Source organism: Gopherus flavomarginatus, chromosome 14, assembly GCF_025201925.1.
Source record: "Gopherus flavomarginatus isolate rGopFla2 chromosome 14, rGopFla2.mat.asm, whole genome shotgun sequence".
Classification (NCBI taxonomy): domain Eukaryota; kingdom Metazoa; phylum Chordata; order Testudines; family Testudinidae; genus Gopherus; species Gopherus flavomarginatus.
The window spans coordinates 43,984,429-44,001,961 of NC_066630.1; the positions used below are offsets into that span (position 1 = coordinate 43,984,429).

The following is a 17,533-nucleotide window of genomic DNA, read 5'->3' on the forward strand; positions in this document are numbered from 1 at the left end:
GCAACATCCATGATGGTGCAGGATGCTATAGAGTCTTTATTGGCACAAGCCCAGGGAGGCTGCATAACCTAGGGGCATAAAGCCAGGAGGGAGCTATGTGAGCCATTCATGACGACTGCGGATCAAATGATTATGCCATAAGACAATTTAGTCTGTATAGGACTTGTATATAACAGGAAAGAGCCTAGAAATCTAGCTGAGGTACTTAGCTGGGCCCCCTTACGCAGTAGCCGAACACCTCACACCTCCCTGTGTGAGGTAGGGCAGTGCTGTCATTGCTGTTCTTTGGATGGGAAACCAAGGCACAGAGAGACTAAGGGTATGTCTACACAGGGCTCTGTCATGGGTTTAAGCACAAGCCGCACCTTCCATCCACGCACAAATCCATCTGACGGGGGGCAGCAAGCAGCAGGACCAGCGCTAGGGGGGTGGGTCTGAGCCCACATCCTGCTGTGACCCAGGTCCAAGCCCTGTCATTTTGCAGTGTGGATGCAGCTCAAGGCACACACCTGAGTCAGAAGGTCTGCGCAGTGCAGACGTTAGCGCAGCTGTAAACCCACGTTTACAGTGCAGTGGGGATGCTCATGCTCAGACTTGGACACATCAAGTCCAGAAGCCCAGGTCCCACAACCTGGGTTTACAGCGCAGTGTAGACATACCCTCAGTGACATGCTCCAGGGCACACAGGAAGGCTGTAGCAGAACAGAGAACCCAACCCTGGTCCCCCGAACTCTAGGTTAACACTGTAACCACTGAGCCATCCTTCCCCTCAATATTAGAGTCCCATGTGTGCAGACAGCATCCTGCTGATCTTACGGTGGAGCAGAACTGGGTTCACTTTCCGGTTCTGCCCCAGACTCCTTGCTGCACCTTTCACCGGCTCCGCACCCCTGCAATGGTGACTGCCTTACCTGCTTCTGTTGTAAGCTGCTTGGGGCAGAGACTGCATCTCCCTAAGCGTATAGAGTGCCCAGCCTGGGACAGAAATGATGAGACACACTAAGCACACGACAATGCAGGGATTGAATCCTTTATTAGTATGACCGGCTGGACGTGAGCCCTCCCCCACCTGCTGTTGCTCTCACCTTCCTGGGGAGACTGAATGGAAACCAGACAGAGGGAGGTTTTCATGTATTAAAAAAATAAAATCACCAAAACACCCAGATGAGCCAGAGTCGTGTGGGGGAAGTCCCAGCACGGAGGGGCTGGGACCCAGCTGGCTCCACAGGAAGAGTGGAGCGAAGGGCTACAATCCAAATTCCACAGCATCCTCAAAAAAAGGCTTCGACAGCAAAACTGCTGGGGGGTCAGCAGGAGTCCAGTTTGTGCTCAGTATGTGGGGTGAACCTTGATCCCCTCGTCCGCTTTCCCAGGCTGCCAAGCGCTGGTGCCCCGAGACCATCAACAGGCAGGGCAAGGCCTTATCTTTAGGCAGGAAGTGGGCAGCTCCTGCCTGCTCCATCTGATTCCTCCCACTGCCAGCAGCATAAAGGGCTGGGAGAGGGACACTGCCCTGGGCTTTCGTGGGGACTGGCGCTCAGAGTGCGCCCACTGGGATCATGCCAGTGGAGACATGCTACTGCCATCGGCTAGGCAATACTACCCCCAAAGTGCCCCCACCTGCTGACAAACCCCCTCCCTGCCTTTACAGTAAAAGGAAAAACCCTGCAGGACATACAGGTTGAGTCTTGGAGAGAAAAACTGTTTCTGTCTCTTATTTTCAGCAGCTGCCAGCCACTGGCCAGTTCTTGGCCATGCAGGGAGGAGCGGGATGCCCTTGTGCCAGTCTCACGGCTTGGTCTTGCTCAGTCGGATGTCACGCTCGATTTCAAACTGCCTGTGATCCACACGCTCCAGAAATGCTTTCCTGTCAATGTACCTGCAGGGGAGAGGGAGGCCGAGAGAAGCAGGGTCAGCACAGACTTGCCCTGGAGGGATGCCAGGCCTGGAGCCTGTAGTGTGGAATGCTGCCTTGACTGAAAAGTCCTGGGAGCATCCCAGAGCAACTTTCACATGTCCCCAAGCAGCCAAAGCGAGCAGCTGGGGGCAAGCAGTGTATGCTACACGACTGTCTCTGTCTTTACCCAGCCTCCATTAATGAGCACCTCGCATTCCCTCCTCACCTCCCCGGGAGGCAGGGCAGCGCTATTCTCCCCATTGTACAGAGGGGAACTCAAGCACAGCCAGACTAAGTGACTTGCCCAAGGTTGGCCAGGCAATCGGTGGCTGAGCAGGTAACGGACCCCAGTCCACCAACCTAGTTCCCTACCCCCACCCCCCAAGATTATTTCCCCATCTCCCCAAGCTCTCACAGAAGTGCCTGAGAACACTGTCGGGCAGAGACACTTTGCCATTTGTTAATGAGCTACAACTGTATTATAATACCCTCTGCCACAAACCGTACTCCAGCTAGCCTGGGCTCCGTGCTACTCATTAACCTATTGCCACAGCAAAACGGGAGCTGTAGTTGACTCATCATGCTCGTTTGCCTTTTGCTCCACCATGGAACATGTTCAGCGCTCAGCACAAGGTCACTGCACTCAGCATGGGGATGCCAAGACATGCCCAAGCCCCAGGCCCCAGAGGAGTGGGTTTGCTCGGGTCCTCTCTCATTGCCACCCCAGGTATGCTTGGCACACACAGCAGGCAGAGAGTGCTAACCACCTACAGAAAGTCCAGCTCCAAAGCAGTGGCGAAGGCTGCAGCTGAGCCAGCCCCAGGGCAGTGAGGGGACAAATATCCCAAGACTCCACCTGGTTTAGAAGCTATTAGCTGGCTGAGCTGGCTCTGTCAGTCCTCTTCCCAGGGCAGCTGGCCAGCAAGCTGAGCCGCACAGCTGACATCCTGGGTGGCAGTGAAGGCAGGGACTAAATCGGCTACAGAACCATTCACTTGCCTCTAGGATGGACGCTCCAGGACAGGAGGTGGCGCGTCGGCAGAGGACTGGGGGTGGGAAGCTCGCTCTGCCGCTGCCCCGGCTGTGCCTGCTTTCAAACTGCAGGGATTCCTGGCTTGCAGCCCCCTTTCACAAGCTGCGATAACACATTTCTCTCCCCTCTGGCAGTGACTGGCCAGCCTCAAACTGTCCCACTCAGAAGGTTTGGTGAGCAGCGTCCTCCAAACGCAGTGCTATCTGGCCTGCCACCACGCCTGCACATTAAGGGATGTGTCTTTGCCCCTTGCAGCCCTGCCCCAAAGACAGAAGTACTGTCCGACATGGTCCTACCCTGCGCCATCTCATGATGACAGACGCGGGTCAGCTCGGGGGGAATGCTGCCGAGGAGCAGTGGCCCAGCGTGCTAGTACTGGTCGCTCTCCTGGGGGGACCTGCCCGCAGAGCCTGCTTCAGTTCACAAGTGCCCAGTAGTTGGGTTGCTTCGCACAAGTTCCTGTTTCTCACCAGTCACAAGTTGCCACTCAGTTTGATCCTCCTTGCAGTGTCTGCTTAGCCAAGGCCTGGTCTGGCCTAGCAGGGGACGGGACTGTGAATCAGAGGTGAGGCGCATGGCACAGCTCGCTGCGTGGGGTAGGCACCCACACCGGGTGCTGCGACTATGAACAGGGGTGCACAGCAATGGAGTGTGGAAAAACTTGCAAAAGAGCTCCTGGGCACCGTCCCCACCCTATGCCAATGGCACTAGCCCTTCACTTCCCAGAGAACGACCCTCCAATCACAGCAAACAATTCTATGGGGCGAAGCTGGGAGGGCTCAGAGCAAAGGAAAACCAGGGGCACCTGAGAGTGAGCCTTTTGCCCTGACAGAGCTTAACTGCTCCTGCGCTGGGCTCTCCCCAACTGAAGAGAGAGGTTGAGGCCCTAGTGCATTAAGTGCCTGTGAACGCTCCAGTAGGCAGGAAGAATGTTGCTGCAGTGGCTGCGAGAACTTCTGCTGAGTCAGGCTGGCCCTGGGGCAGGAACGGTACCAGCCGTGGGGTTACAGACCACATGGCACAGAGCTGAGCGAGCCGAGGTCGGGGCAGGCCCAATGCAATTCTAGGAGCTTGTCAGACTCTCCCCTGACTGCTGCCCGTGGCTCTGGCATGCACCCTCTCACCTGAGAGCTGAACAGCACTGCCAGTCACTGAACGGGCCAGCCATGGTTTGTGAGGGAGGTCCATGGGGGCCAAGAGTTACCTGGATGTGGACAGAAACTAGAGGCACTTCTAGAGCAAGCACCCCCACTGGTGTCCACACCCCAACACGGGCATGCCTGGGGGTCAGCGTGGTATGCTGGCGTCTGCACTGAGACACCTGGATGAGGGCCACATTTGCAGAGGCAGCTCAGGGGGCTTCACCTCCCCTAAACCACCTCTGGAAAATCAGCTCTATTCAAGTGCCTAACATGAGGCCCTTGTGCCTGGAAATTCTGGTGGCAGTGAGGTCTTCCGGCTCAGACATGAATTAACTACCCCTCCCAACCTCCCTGTGAGGTGGGGTTCAGGTTACCCCTTGCTGCCATGGGGTAATGGATACAGAGCAATGTCCCGCAAGAGTGAGGATTCACACTCAGAGCATCCTAGGTCCTGGTCATGTACCCAGCCAGCTCCACCTCCTGTGATGTGCAAACCCCCCAGGGGAACGTGTCAGTCCACAATGAAGCGCTTGGTCGGCCTGGCTTGGCAGTTCAATGAGAGGCATCGGCTGGGATTGTCCAGATCTGCGTTCTCCAACAGGCTCCTCGCTCTCATCTGCATCCCCTTCCCCGTCCTCTAATATGTGTGGGAAATGAACGGGGCGAACCCTGCTGCCTTTCTCCCTGGCTTTCTCAGCTGGCCTGGTTAGTTGTAAGCCTAGCTGTGGATCCAGCCTGGCGTATCTGAGCACCTCCCAGCAGGGCAGCGCTAGCCCTATTCACAGCTAGGGAGGCCCAGGTAGCCTTGCCCCAGGTTACAGAGAGGCGGTGGCCGAACTAGGCACTGAACCGAGGTCTCCAGCTCCAGTGCCCTACCTCAACAACGTCTGCTCCACGACTGTACCTGCCACCAGGCCAAGGAGGTCCCCATCTCAGCAGGGGCCACATGATAACAAACTGAAGCATAACAAAATGCAGAGCACAAAGGATGCTGGGAGCTTCCCCCTCCCCCAGACTGATTAACCCGCTCACCTGCAGCATGGGAGGTTTGCTGGAGATTATCTTCTATCTTATTCACTCTGCCCTGGGCTGCGGGGAGAAGCTCAGGAGAGCTCCAGAGAACATGGCCGCGGAGGCACTGAGGCCACATGAGGTTTTGTAGAGAGCTTCGAGTGACAGGACAAGTCACAGCAGCAGTTTGTGCATGTTGCTAGGAGCCCTTGGAAGTCCAGCCTTCACCGGGGTACCAATGAAAAACAGCTCCAAGGGAAACGTGGAAATGCCTATTTGCTACATTTCACAGACACCGGCCTGGCCACACGCTGGGACAGTGCTCTCCGCCCGGCCTCAGAGATCCTCGAGGACTCACCCCTCTTGGGATGGGGAGTTTTTGGGTTGTTCAGCATTCACCCCTCTACTCAACGGAGATGTGTGAATGGCAGGCAGCCCTCACCACCAGCCCCATGAGCGATGAAGCCAGGCTGCTCCTGGCAAGGGGGTAGGTTCAGGGGTGCCGAATGGGGGTCACAACAAGGGCACAAGAAATGATGAAATGCAACCTGCACTGACACAGGAAGCACAACAGGGCTTTGGTTAAGGCGATGCGCTGGACTAAAGAGATGCGAGTTCAACCTTTGCTTTCTCTGTGCCTCAGTTTCCCATCTCCACACTGGGAATAAGAGCACCTCCCTTCCTCGCAGAGCTGTGGGGAGGAGAAATCCGTTGGTGCTTGTGGGGCTGATGGCACTGACCTCCTTTGCAAAGCACTTTGCAATCCGCTGGTGAATAGCGCTCGATAAAAGCTGGGGGTTATTAATTATTCCTGGGAGAAGCCTGGATACTGCAATGCCGAGGGGCACAGGAAAGAATCTGGCATTTTGAGAGAAAGTAAAACCAGGGTCACTTAGAGTGGGGAGGAGACAGAGTTAGGGATGTGGCTTCATCTGACCCCTGCTGCTTTTCTGACTGGGTTTCATCACAATGTCACTGAGAGTCTCATCTCTCTGGTAACCTTCAGGCAGCAATGGGGACGGTTCAGGTATGTCTACACGGCAGTGTAAACCAGTGGGACCCGGGCTTGTGGACTCATTGTTTGCAACCCTGCAACTGAGCATCCACACTGCATTGTAAACTTGGGCCCAGTTCTCACAGCCACACTAACACATCCATGCAGCACCCTCTGACTCCATGCAGCACCTTCTGACACTGCAGAATGACGGGGCTCTGACTGACCCGCCAGTGGCGTCCTGGGACCCTGGTCCTGAGTGAGTGCTGACCCGAATAAGACTGATCTGAGGGTGTCCCGAAAGGGGGCCTGGTCTCAAACCAGAGTCAGAGCCCAGCCTTTGTGCGCAGCGCAGACGTACCCTGTCTTGGTGAACATGGTTCCCATAAAGTCTGGCGATTCACCTCTCCCTCAGTATTGCAATTGATACTAGGGGAGCACATCTACACTCCATTCATGGATCAGTGGCTCACTGTGTAGACACAGGAAAATAGTCCCTACCCCAGGCAGCTTGCAGCCCAACGACAGACTTGCAGCATGGGAATCATCCTTCCAGCCTGGGAGGACTGGTGGGGACTCCCTTTAGAGTCAGCCAGCATGGCTGCTGTTAGCTCACTGCTAGGCTAAGGCTCAGCAATGTGCCAAGTCCCTCCCACCCAGGGGCCAAGATTCAGATTGAAAACAGAACCCAGGTGCAGAGCACATCACAACTGCTGGCCAGCTCCACGCTGGATGACATCAGCATCACCCTGTATGAAACACTGCCCAGCCCAGCCAGGCTCACTGCTGGTGGGCACTGGGGCGTGGGGAAGTGCCTTTTCAGAATGCTGCACAGGAACGGATGACTGACGGCTCGGTCTGTACTCACGTTGGCTGATGGCAGGTGCTAATAAGAGTGTGGCGTTGATTTCGCACACACTCACCTGTCAGCCTGCTTACAGTCCAGGCATGCATGGATTAGAGAATCAGTACCAGGGACAGAATGATGCCGTCCCTCCTGAATGTAGGACAGCTCCGGTCTTCTCTTGTCGTTATCAGATCCCAAACGTAGCTTGTGGAGGTAACTCCTTACAAGAATCACAATGAAGGAACATCATTTTGTGCCACAAAAGCTATGTCTATGCAGCAGCGGGGAGAGATAATTCCCAGCATGGGTAGATAGATGTGCTAGCTCTCCCTGGGCTAGCCCCTAAAAACAGCAGTTTGGCCACAGGACTAGCTGCTGCAGTACAACCCCAGTCAAGATCCTAGGCACATACTCGGGCAGCTAGTTATAACCAAAGCAGCCTGAGAGGAGTCACAAAGGGAGCTCACTAAACTGAGTGATGGGCAACAAAATGGCAGATGAAATTCAACGTTGATAAATGCAAAGTAGTGCACATTGGAAAACATCATTCCAACTATACATATAACATGATGGGCTCTAAATTAGCTGTTACCACTCAAGAAAGAGACCTTGGCGTCATTGTGGACAGTTCTCTGAAAACATCCACTCAATGTGTGTAGTGGCAGTCGAAAAAAGCTAACAGAATGTTAGGAGCCATTAGGAAAGGGATAGATAAGAAAACAGAAAATATCATATTGCCGCTGTATAAATCCATGGTACGCCCTCATCTGGAATACTGTGCGTGGTTCTGCTCACCCTGTCTCAAAAAAGATATACTGGAATTGGAAAAGATACAGAGAAGGGCAACAAAAATGTTTAGGGGACTGGAACAGCTTCCATATGAGGAAAGAGAAACTAAGCAGGGATATGCTAGAGGTCTATAAAATCATGACTGGTGTAGAGAAAGTGAACAAAGAGGTGTTATTTATTCTTTCACATAACACAAGAATGAGGGACCTAGACAAATTAGAGGATTGGGTCAAAAGAAATTTGATGAGGTTCAACGAGGACAAGTGTAGAGTCCTGCACTAAGGACGGAAGAATCCCATTCACTGTTACAGACTAGGGACTGAATGGCTAGGCAGCAGTTCTGCAGCAAGGACCTAGGGGTTACAGTGGACGAGAAGCTGGATAAGAGTCAACAGTGTGCCCTTGTTGCCAAGAAGGCTAACGGCATTTTGGGCTGTATAAGTAGGGGCATGGCCAGCAGATCGAGGGACATGATAATTCCCCTCTATTTGGCATTAGTGAGGCCTCATCTGGAGTACAGTGTCCAGTTCTGGGCCCCACACTACAAGAAGAATGTGGAAAAATTGGAAAGAGTCCAGTGGAGGGCAACAAAAATGATTAGGGGGCTCGAGCACACGACTTCTGAGAAGGGGCTGAGGGAACTGGGATTGTTTAGTCTGCAGAAGAGAAGAGTGAGGGGGGATTTGATAGCTGCTTTCAATTACCTGAAAGAGGGTTCCAAAGAGGATGGATCTAGACTGTTCTCAATGGTGGCAGATGACAGAACAAGGAGTAATGGTCTCAAGTTGCAGTGGGGGAGGTTTAAGTCGGATATTAGGAAAAACTTTTTCACTAGGAGGGTGATGAAGCACTGGAATGGGTTACCTAGGGAGGTGGTGGAATCCCCGTCCTTAGAGGTTTTTAATGTCAGGCTTGACAAAGCCCTGGCTGGGATGATTTAGTTGGGGATTGGTCCTGCTTTGCGCAGGGGGTTGGACTAGATGACCTCCTGAGGTCCCTTCCAACCCTGATATTCTATGCAGAACTAGGGGCCACCAAATGAAATTAATAGGCAGCAGGTTTAAAACAACAAAAGGAAGGATTTCTTCACACAACACACAGTCCACCTGTGGAACTCTTTGCCAGAGGATGTTGTGCAGGCCAAGATTATAACAGGGTCCAAAAAAGAACTAGATATGTTCATATAGGGTAGGTCCATCAATGGCTATTAACCAGGAGGGGCAGGGATGGTGTCCCTAGCCTCTGTTTTCCAGAAGCTGGGAATGGGCGACAGGGGATGGATCACTTGATGATTTTACCTGTTCTGTTCATTCCCTCTGGGGTACCTGGCATTGGCCACTGTGGGAAGACAGGAGACTGGGCTAGATGGACCGTTGGTCTGACCCAATCTGGCTATTCATACGTTAGTTGAAGCCCCTGTCTGTACCGCTGCAGCCACGCTGTTTTTAGGTGCTAGCTTGAGCAGTGTTAATCTGTGTATGTTCACCTAGGGCGGAATGACACCTTCCAGCTGCCATGCAGACATATGCAAAGGCGAGGCCCTTAGACGGGGGCTCTACCTTGCGAAGGGACTGGTGAAATCACTCCGCAGATCTGTCCCTGCCTCTCAAGAGCCATGGCAGCTAAAGAGGGTAAGCAAGTCTCAGCGCCTAGGTCAACTGACTCCAGTATGCCAGGCTCATGCTACTGGGTTAAAAACAGCAGTGTAGATGTTCCTGCACAGACTGGGGCCTGGGTTCTGAAACCTGGCAAGGGGAGGTGGGTCTCAGAGACCGAGCAGGAACGGCTACACAGTGATTTTTAGCCCAGCAGCATAAGCCCGAGTCAGTTGGGGTGGGGTGAGAGTTTGCAGTGTAGATGTTCCCGGAGCTGGAATAATTGAATCACAGATTAGGGTTGGAAGAGACCTCACAAGGTCATCTAGTCCAACCCCCTCCTCAAAGCAGGACCAACCCCAACTAAATCAGTGGTTCTCAAACTTTTGTAGTGGTGACCCCTTTCACATAGCAAGTCTCTGTGTGCGACCTCCCTTTACAAATTAAAAACACTTTTTAATATATTTAATATATTTAATATATTATAAATGGTATAATAATTTATAAATATATTTAATATATTTAATATATTATAAATGGTGGAGGCAATGTGGGGTTTGGGGTGGAGGCTGACAGCTTGCGACCCACCATGTAATAACCTTGCAACCCTCTGAGGGTTCCTGACCCCCAGTTTGAGAACCCCTGAACTAAATCATCCCAGCCAGGGCTCTGTCAAGCCGGGTCTTAAAAACCTCTAAGGATGGAGATTCCACCACCTCCCTAGGTAACCCATTCCAGTGCTTCACCACCCTCCTAGTGAAATAATGTTTCCTAATATCCATCCTAGACCTCCCCCACTGCAACTTGAGACCATTGTTCCTTGTTCTGTCATCTGTCACCACTGAGAACAGCTGAGCTCCATCCTCTTTGGACCCCCCCCTTCAGGTAGATGAAGGCTGCTATCAAATCCCCCCTCACTCGTCTCTTCTGCAAACTAAACAAGCCCAGTTCCCTCAGCCTCTCCTCATAAGTCATGTGCCCCAGCCCCCTAATCATTTTTGATACCCTCCACTAGACTCTCTCCAATTTGTCCACATCCTTTCTGTAGTGGGGGGCTCAAAACTAGACGCAATACTCCAGAGGTGGCCTCACCAGTGCCGAATAGAACGGAATAATCACTTCCCTTGATCTGCTGGCAATGCTTCTATTAATGCAGCCCAATATGCCGCTGGCCTTCTTGGCAACAAAGGCACACTACTGACTCATATCCAGCTTCTCGTCCACTGTAATCCCCAGGTCCTTTTCTGCAGAACTGCTGCTAAGCCAGTCAGTCCCCAACTTGTAGCGGTCCATGGGATTCTTCCTTCCTAAGTGCAGGACTCTGCATTTGTCCTTGTTGAACCTTATCAGATTTCTTTCGGCCCAAACCTCTAATTTGTCCAGGTCACTTTGGACTCTATCCCTATCCTCCAGTGTATCTACCTCTCCCCACAGCTTAGTGTCATCTGCAAACTTGCTGAGGGTGCAGTTCATCCCATCATCATTAATAAAGATGTTGAACAAAACCAAAATGACCCCTGGGGCACTCTGCCTGATACCAGCTGCCAGCTAGACATGGAGCCGTTGATCACTACTTGCTGAGCCGGACAACCTAGCCAGCTTTCTATCCACCTTATAGTCCATTCATCCAATCCATATTTTTTGCTGGCAAGAATACTGCGGGAGACCAAATCAAAAGCTTTGCTAAAGTCAAGATATATCACATCCACTGCTTTCCTCTCATCCACAGAGCCAGTTATCTCATCAGAGAAGGCAATTAGGTTAGTCAGGCATGACTTGCCCTTGGTGAATCCATGTTGACTGTTCCTGATCACCTTTCTCTCCTCCAAGTGCTTCAGAATGGATTCCCTGAGGACCTGCTCCATGATTGTTCCAGGGACTGAGGTGAGGCTGACCGGTTTGTACTTCCCCGGGTTCTCTTTCTTCCCTTTTTCAAAGATGGGCACTACATCTGCCTTTTTCCAATTGTCCAGGACCTCCCCTGATCGCCATGAGTTTTCAAAGATAATGGCTAATGGCTCTGCAATCACATCAGCCAACTCCCTCAGCACCCTTGGATGCATTAGATCTGGACCCATGGACTTGTGCACGTCCAGCTTTTCGAAATAGTCCTTAACCTGTTCTTTCAACACTGAGGGCTGCTCACCTCCTCCTCATACTGTGTTGCCCAGTGCAGCAGTCTGGGAGCTGACCTTGTCTGTGAAGACCAAGTACAAAAAAAGCATTGAGTACTTCAGCTTTTTCCACATCATCTGTCACTGTGTTGCCTCCTCCATTCAGTAAGCGTCCCACATTTTCCCTGACCTTTTCCTTGTTGCTAACATACCTGTAGAAACCCTTCCTGTTACCCTTCACACCCCTTGCTGGCTGCAACTCCACTTCTGTTTTGGCCTTCCTGATTACAACCCTGCATGCTCGAGCAATATTTTTATACTTCTCCCTAGTCATCTGTCCAAGTTTCCACTTCTTGTAAGCTTCCTTTTTGTGTTTAAGTTCACCAAAGATTTCACGGTTTAGCCAAGCTGGTTGTCTGCCATATTTGTTATTCTTTCTGCACACCAGGATGGTTTGTTCCTGTGTCCTCAATAAGGATTCTTTAAAATACAGCCAGCTCTCCTGGACTCCTTTCCCCCTCATATTAGCCTATTCCTTCTTGTGCAGCAGCAGGATTGATTAGGACAGTCCAAACAGTCGCACCCGTAAACACCTAATGAAAGCTATGGGGCTGTGCACGGGTCACTCAGCGCAGCAGTGGGCCCGAGAACCCTTTGGGAAAGTCAGCCCAGCTTGACTCCAATTCCGGCCTAAGTTTGCATGGCTGGTAGCAATGGGAGGAAAAAAAAAGCCAACACATTGCCTGTAAACGGAGCATGTCTGGCGTCTCTGAGAGATGAACACGGAACCCCACACACCCATTTGTCCACAGCCGCTTTTCGGAGCATATGCATGCAAAACAAGAAACTACAGGAACTAACAGCTGCCACAGTGCAAGTTGGGCAAAGACCTCAGAGCAGGAATACAATGAGATATAGCGTCGGAAACTGACAGTGACACGGAATTACTCATGCTAGGGAACGGTTTTGTTTTTTTTTTTTAAATAACCTACATTGCCCAATTCATTATTCGCTATAAATAACCTGCAATAATGGAAGTGGGGTAACCATGAGCTGTGTCAGATGAAGGTACACTTGCTGTAAAAGATGTCTCTGCTAATGAGGAGAGCTGATAGTTCCCTTTGGGAGGATTTTATTGGCACTTTGGGTCCCCTGCCAGTCATTTGCAATCACACAGTGTGACAGCCCCAGTTTGCCTGAGACAAGGAGAGGAGGAGAGATCTAGTGCAGATCCCCCACTGGGGTTGCCCTACATAACACGGCACAGTTAAGAAGCTGTGCCACACATTCAAGTTTATAAAATATGATAGAGCGACAGATTTACAGCCAAAGGGATGTCTCTTCCCCCACCCCCTGTCTCAACGTCTCCTTTTCAAAAGCAGGACAGGCCCTGAGGATCTGACAGAATTTGGGTTGAACACAAACCCAGATTCCATTGCTGATGAAAAATAAACCCGTGGATTGAAAATTGATGACGAGGGGCAGAAAGAGACTTGGGCAAGTTAGACGTAGCCAGAGGGTACCACTTGTCCCCTTTAGTTTTGGGATTACAGCAGGCCATGCTGCAGAGGGCAGAATGAACGGTGTTACGAAAGGAAGGAAACTGCAATTCCACCACTCAGCCAGAACAAGAATGCTGATGGAGCAACTTCTAACAGCTTGAGAAAGCAAGCGAAGGCCTGAGGCGCCGCCCTGAGATGTGAACAGTGACTTTGGCAAGGTTATTTTTTTTTAAATGAACAATTTCTTCCCCCTGGCCATAAGACATACGATTACTATTTCTATAGCGTCTCGGGTTTGCCTGGTGCTTAACAATCTGAGCCTTGGCTTGCCATGGGTGACTGGCTGCTTTCCTAATCAGGTGGAACCCATCTTCAGTTACACAATGAGATCTGCAGAGCCTGCCCATGTGACAAATGGCAGCAGAAAGATTCGTAAAAGACACATGAAGCACGGTTCACCAGCACCAGGCAGGCACCAGGAACAGGCACCATTCCTCATCCTAATAGTTCTTGTTTGGATTTTTATAATGAGACGTGTCAATTACTACCCACTGAATTGTGGACAAAAGCCACTTGACAAATATCTGAGGGGAGGGAGAGGATAGTAAAAGAAAAAGTGGCTCATACAAAATAGCCGGGTTGCAAAAGCAGCCAATGAAAATGGTGTTTGTGTGATCTCGTGATCCCAGGCTAACAGCTGCAGTTTCACCACCTTACCCCCCGCCCCCCATCATTTACTAGTAGCTTTGGCTCACTTATGTGCTTGGAGGTGAACGTGATTAAAGGTGAGCCGGTTCTCTGGAGACCCCCTGCTGTTATGCATTTGACTAGTATCAAATTTTTTTAAAGAAGAAGTCTCGTGTTTTCATGGCACCATGTTTCTCTTCTGTGTAATGACAAAGCCACCTGCTGATAGCTCAGTGGACCTGAGATCTGCTTGGGCAGTTAATAAGCAAGGCTAGAACCAAGCAATTAAAGAGGCTGAAGGATCTTCATGATTTCCTATAAGATTCTTTGTCCCCATGCTGCTAAATTAGTATATTTAATGCAGTGATACTGAAACTGCAGGGGCCCTGATCAGCCCGGACATAAGCAGATGTAGCTCAGTTCCATTGACTGCAGTGACGCTGCATCGACATACAACAAGGATGCATTTCCAGGTAAGAAGAATGTCTAAGGGTTGATAGAAGGTTGCAGAGCCTTTCATTTTATGCCACTGGTTTGAATACAGCCCAGATCAATAGCAGCCTAAAGTCCTGATGGCTGCTCAGTTGTCCATGTGAAATGAATTCTCAGGTGGCTTGTTAGTCCAGTTCCTGGTAAAAAAGTGTCCACCACATGGACATAACCATTTTAAGCAACTGGCACCACTAGAGGTAGCTACAGAGATCTCAAAGGCTGATGAGCATGGAGATTCAACTTCCCTCTCTAACCTCTTGAAGGCAAGACCCTGCAAAGCCAAGCTAAGGGACGCTGGTGGGACTTTGTATGGAGGAAACTGGCACTGCTCATCATCTACCCATTCTGGGGAGCGGAGCCCATCAGAGAGCAGAGGGCTCTGGCACAGCCTTGCTTGCAGACATCTGTCACTCCTGGTGATGCTGACATATGCCATCTGAACTGTAAGCCTTCCTCAGGTGGGCTTTTCCCCAGAGAAGTCCAGCTCTGAGCACTAACGGAGTTCACTGTGTTGAGATGACTCATCAGGTCTTGCACAAAAGCCTCTTCCCCATCCTGGCAGGGCCAGCTCTCGGTTTTTTGCCGCCCCAAGCAAAACAAAACAAAAAAACCTCGAAGAGCACAACTGCCAAAGCAAAAAAAAACCAAAAAACCCCACCCAGAATGCCGCCCCAAGCATGTGCTTGGTTTGCTGGTGCCTAGAACCGGTCCTGCATCCTGGTCTAACATCTCCAGAGCCTGATAAATGAGCATCTTAAGCTGGAGGGCCAGATCCACACTTAGTGTAAATCAACACAGCTCCTTTGCCTTGCTCTGCTTGATGAACTGCCATCCCCATCCCCCGCTCTATTGGCACCCACCTGTCTATGCTGGAGAGGCCAACAGGGCAGATCTAATAGGATGAGTGGTATGTTAGAGGCCAGGGATATTTCAAAGCAAGCAGTACAGGGGGCCACCATCTTTTGTCAGTAGATTGCTGGACTGGCTACTCAAAGACCCTGGTCAAGCTGCATTTGCCACCCTATCAGGAGCCATGCCAACCAGAGTCCATAAGGGTGGGCCTGAAAATCCTGCTGATGGCTTCGAGGACTGTGGAAGCGCTCAGGACAGCCAGACATCCTTCAACAGTCTATCCCTAGGACCCTTAGAGAGAGATCAACAGCTGCCTAGTGCTTTGGGGTTTGGTTACTTCTCTGCAGGAAGTGACGGTTTCCTGGGTGCTTGGCAGACCCCAACTGCGACTAAATAAAGCCCCGTCTTACCCTTCTTTCCCTCGGTTGTAGATGGCCAGATCTTCCCCGATCCCCTCCTCCTCCTTGAAGTTCTCCCAGTCCAGTTTGGATTTCTCCAGCGTGCTCATCTTCTGCTTTTTGGAGCCAATCTTTCCCAGGAGGCTGCTCATGCCACTTGGCTTCTTCACCCTGATAGAGACGACGAAGCAGACACTCATTATTTACTGAAAGAAGATGTCATTATCACCTCAAATCAAAACAGAGATGAGAAATGCTATGTGTGAACCAGGTGGCCCCAGCTAAGGAGAACGGTTTCCTTTGCTCAACCCCTACGTCAGAGACACTCCAGCCAACAAGCCACATTTCCTTGGAGCCTCTCATCCCATGCAGATCTGATGGGCAGAATCTCTTTGAGGTGAAAAGAGCGTCTGCCCTGCAAGCTCACAACGCACCGTGAACAGCAAGACCGCGATGGGGGGGTGGGGGGGGAAGGGGCGGAGCTCCATACCCTGCTTTAAGGGGCTAATGGTATTAGCCACTGCTTCAGGAGACCCATACACAACCTGGGGCAGACACAGAGCTTAAGAGTCCCCTTCTAATACATAAGGCTAAATGAAAAAACAGGGTCTGTTGGTTTGTGAGGAGCAGGGGGGAGAGAAAAGCATGGAGACTGGGAAGCCCTTTGAGGCTTGCACAGCAGTGGCACTCACAGTGGCATGAATCATATCAGCCGTAGCCACCTCTGCAGGGCTACTAAAGCAAGGAGGCTGATGGCCACGTAAGTATAACAAATGGGAAGCACATCACATAACTAGGAAGGAGCAGCTGGCCAGCTCCCTGTAAAGCAGTGACCTCCTCCGGGATGCACCCTTGTGGCCTCGTGACAGCCCTGCAAGTGGCCCTTCGCCTCAGTTTCCTTTTGAGACCCTAGTAAGTCCATGGAAGCAGATCTAGTCCATCAACATAGTTTATTAACAATACATAGTGCAGATAGTCCCAAAGTATAATCCATATCACCCCAGTTCAAGCAGTCCTTGTTCTCACCATACCCCAGGGTCTTCCATTACATCCTTACGCATCTTCTTCCACCCCAGCCCTTCCTTTTAGGGTACAACCCCACTCTCCCCTGCAGGAACTCCTGTAGCCTCTCCGCTGGGAGAGCATCTTTACCAGGGAAGCATCCCTCCACCTCCAGCCTTCTCACGGTTACTCTGGGTCAGCTCTCCAGCAAGGAGACATCAGCTGGTGAGCTACTCTGCTGCTCCCCCTCCCTTCAGCTCTCTCTGGGCCCCTCCAGCTCAGAGCCAGCCAGCATCTACCTCTGCTGCTGCTCTGGTCCTGGCTCTCTGGCTTGAAGACGTCAGCCAGCAAACCCCTCTTGCTGTTTCCCTGCCTTCAGTCTTTTCCCAGGAGCTGTCTTGTCTCTCTGGCAGCTCTTATCTCCTGCCTGCCCTTTTTATAACCCCCGAGGTGCTGCCTTGCCCTCTTAATTGCCCCACTAGGAGCACCTACAATGGAGCAAGAGAGCTTAGCCCAGGCACATGATTTGCCAGCCATCCTGTTACACTCCTTGTGATACACTATTGCCACCGCAATAAGAACTCCCCACTAGACCTCTAGACTAGCATAGGCTTAATATTACCTTCCCCCACCAGAACACTAGAGGCTTGGATAATATGGTGATGGAAGCATCAGGAATTCCCAGTCAGCCAGGCAAAACCCATCCCTCATGCTCTCATCCATATAACACATCAGCACCTCTGACTCTCTGCCCCCTGGGATCCTAGATTCTTGCCTCAGGCTGGATCTCTGGGATCTCAGAGGTGTCTGATGGACATAAGCAAGCCCGGATGTGTATGGTTATGAGTAGAGGACACCTTCCCACGCACACCGGATCTGTTCCTGATGCGAGATTGTTAGTCTACCATGCTGCACCAGCAGAGGCACCCAAAGCACCTATCCAACAAGGGAAAGTTACTCTGTTGGTTTGGCTTAGAAAATTCTGCAAAACTTCCTGGTTGAATCAACTGTGGGAAATTCTGATCCGATCCCAAGTGTGAGTTATCCAGGATTGTTTGTGAAACGGTCTCTACTGGGCTCTCTCTCGCTCTCATGCTTCCTGGTGCTCCCTTCCCCTCGTATGTTACAGGAGGGGGTGCAGCAGCTGTTATTCAGAGTCCAGCAAGGCCCAGCCCCTT

General features: G+C 51.3%; 1 protein-coding gene across 1 annotated transcript in view; it reads right to left on the minus strand.

Moving 5' to 3' along the window:
• Positions 1 to 1,014: 1,014 nt before the first annotated feature.
• Positions 1,015 to 17,533, minus strand: part of CFDP1 (craniofacial development protein 1) — a 137,174-nt gene continuing 120,655 nt past the window's right edge. Inside the window, exons 6-7 of the mRNA XM_050922442.1 lie at positions 15,366 to 15,524; positions 1,015 to 1,879 (exon numbers count right to left, since the gene is read on the minus strand). Of these exons, the coding sequence (XP_050778399.1) occupies positions 1,789 to 1,879; positions 15,366 to 15,524 (250 nt within the window). The 3' untranslated portion in view covers positions 1,015 to 1,788. The remainder of the gene's footprint in view (positions 1,880 to 15,365; positions 15,525 to 17,533) is intronic.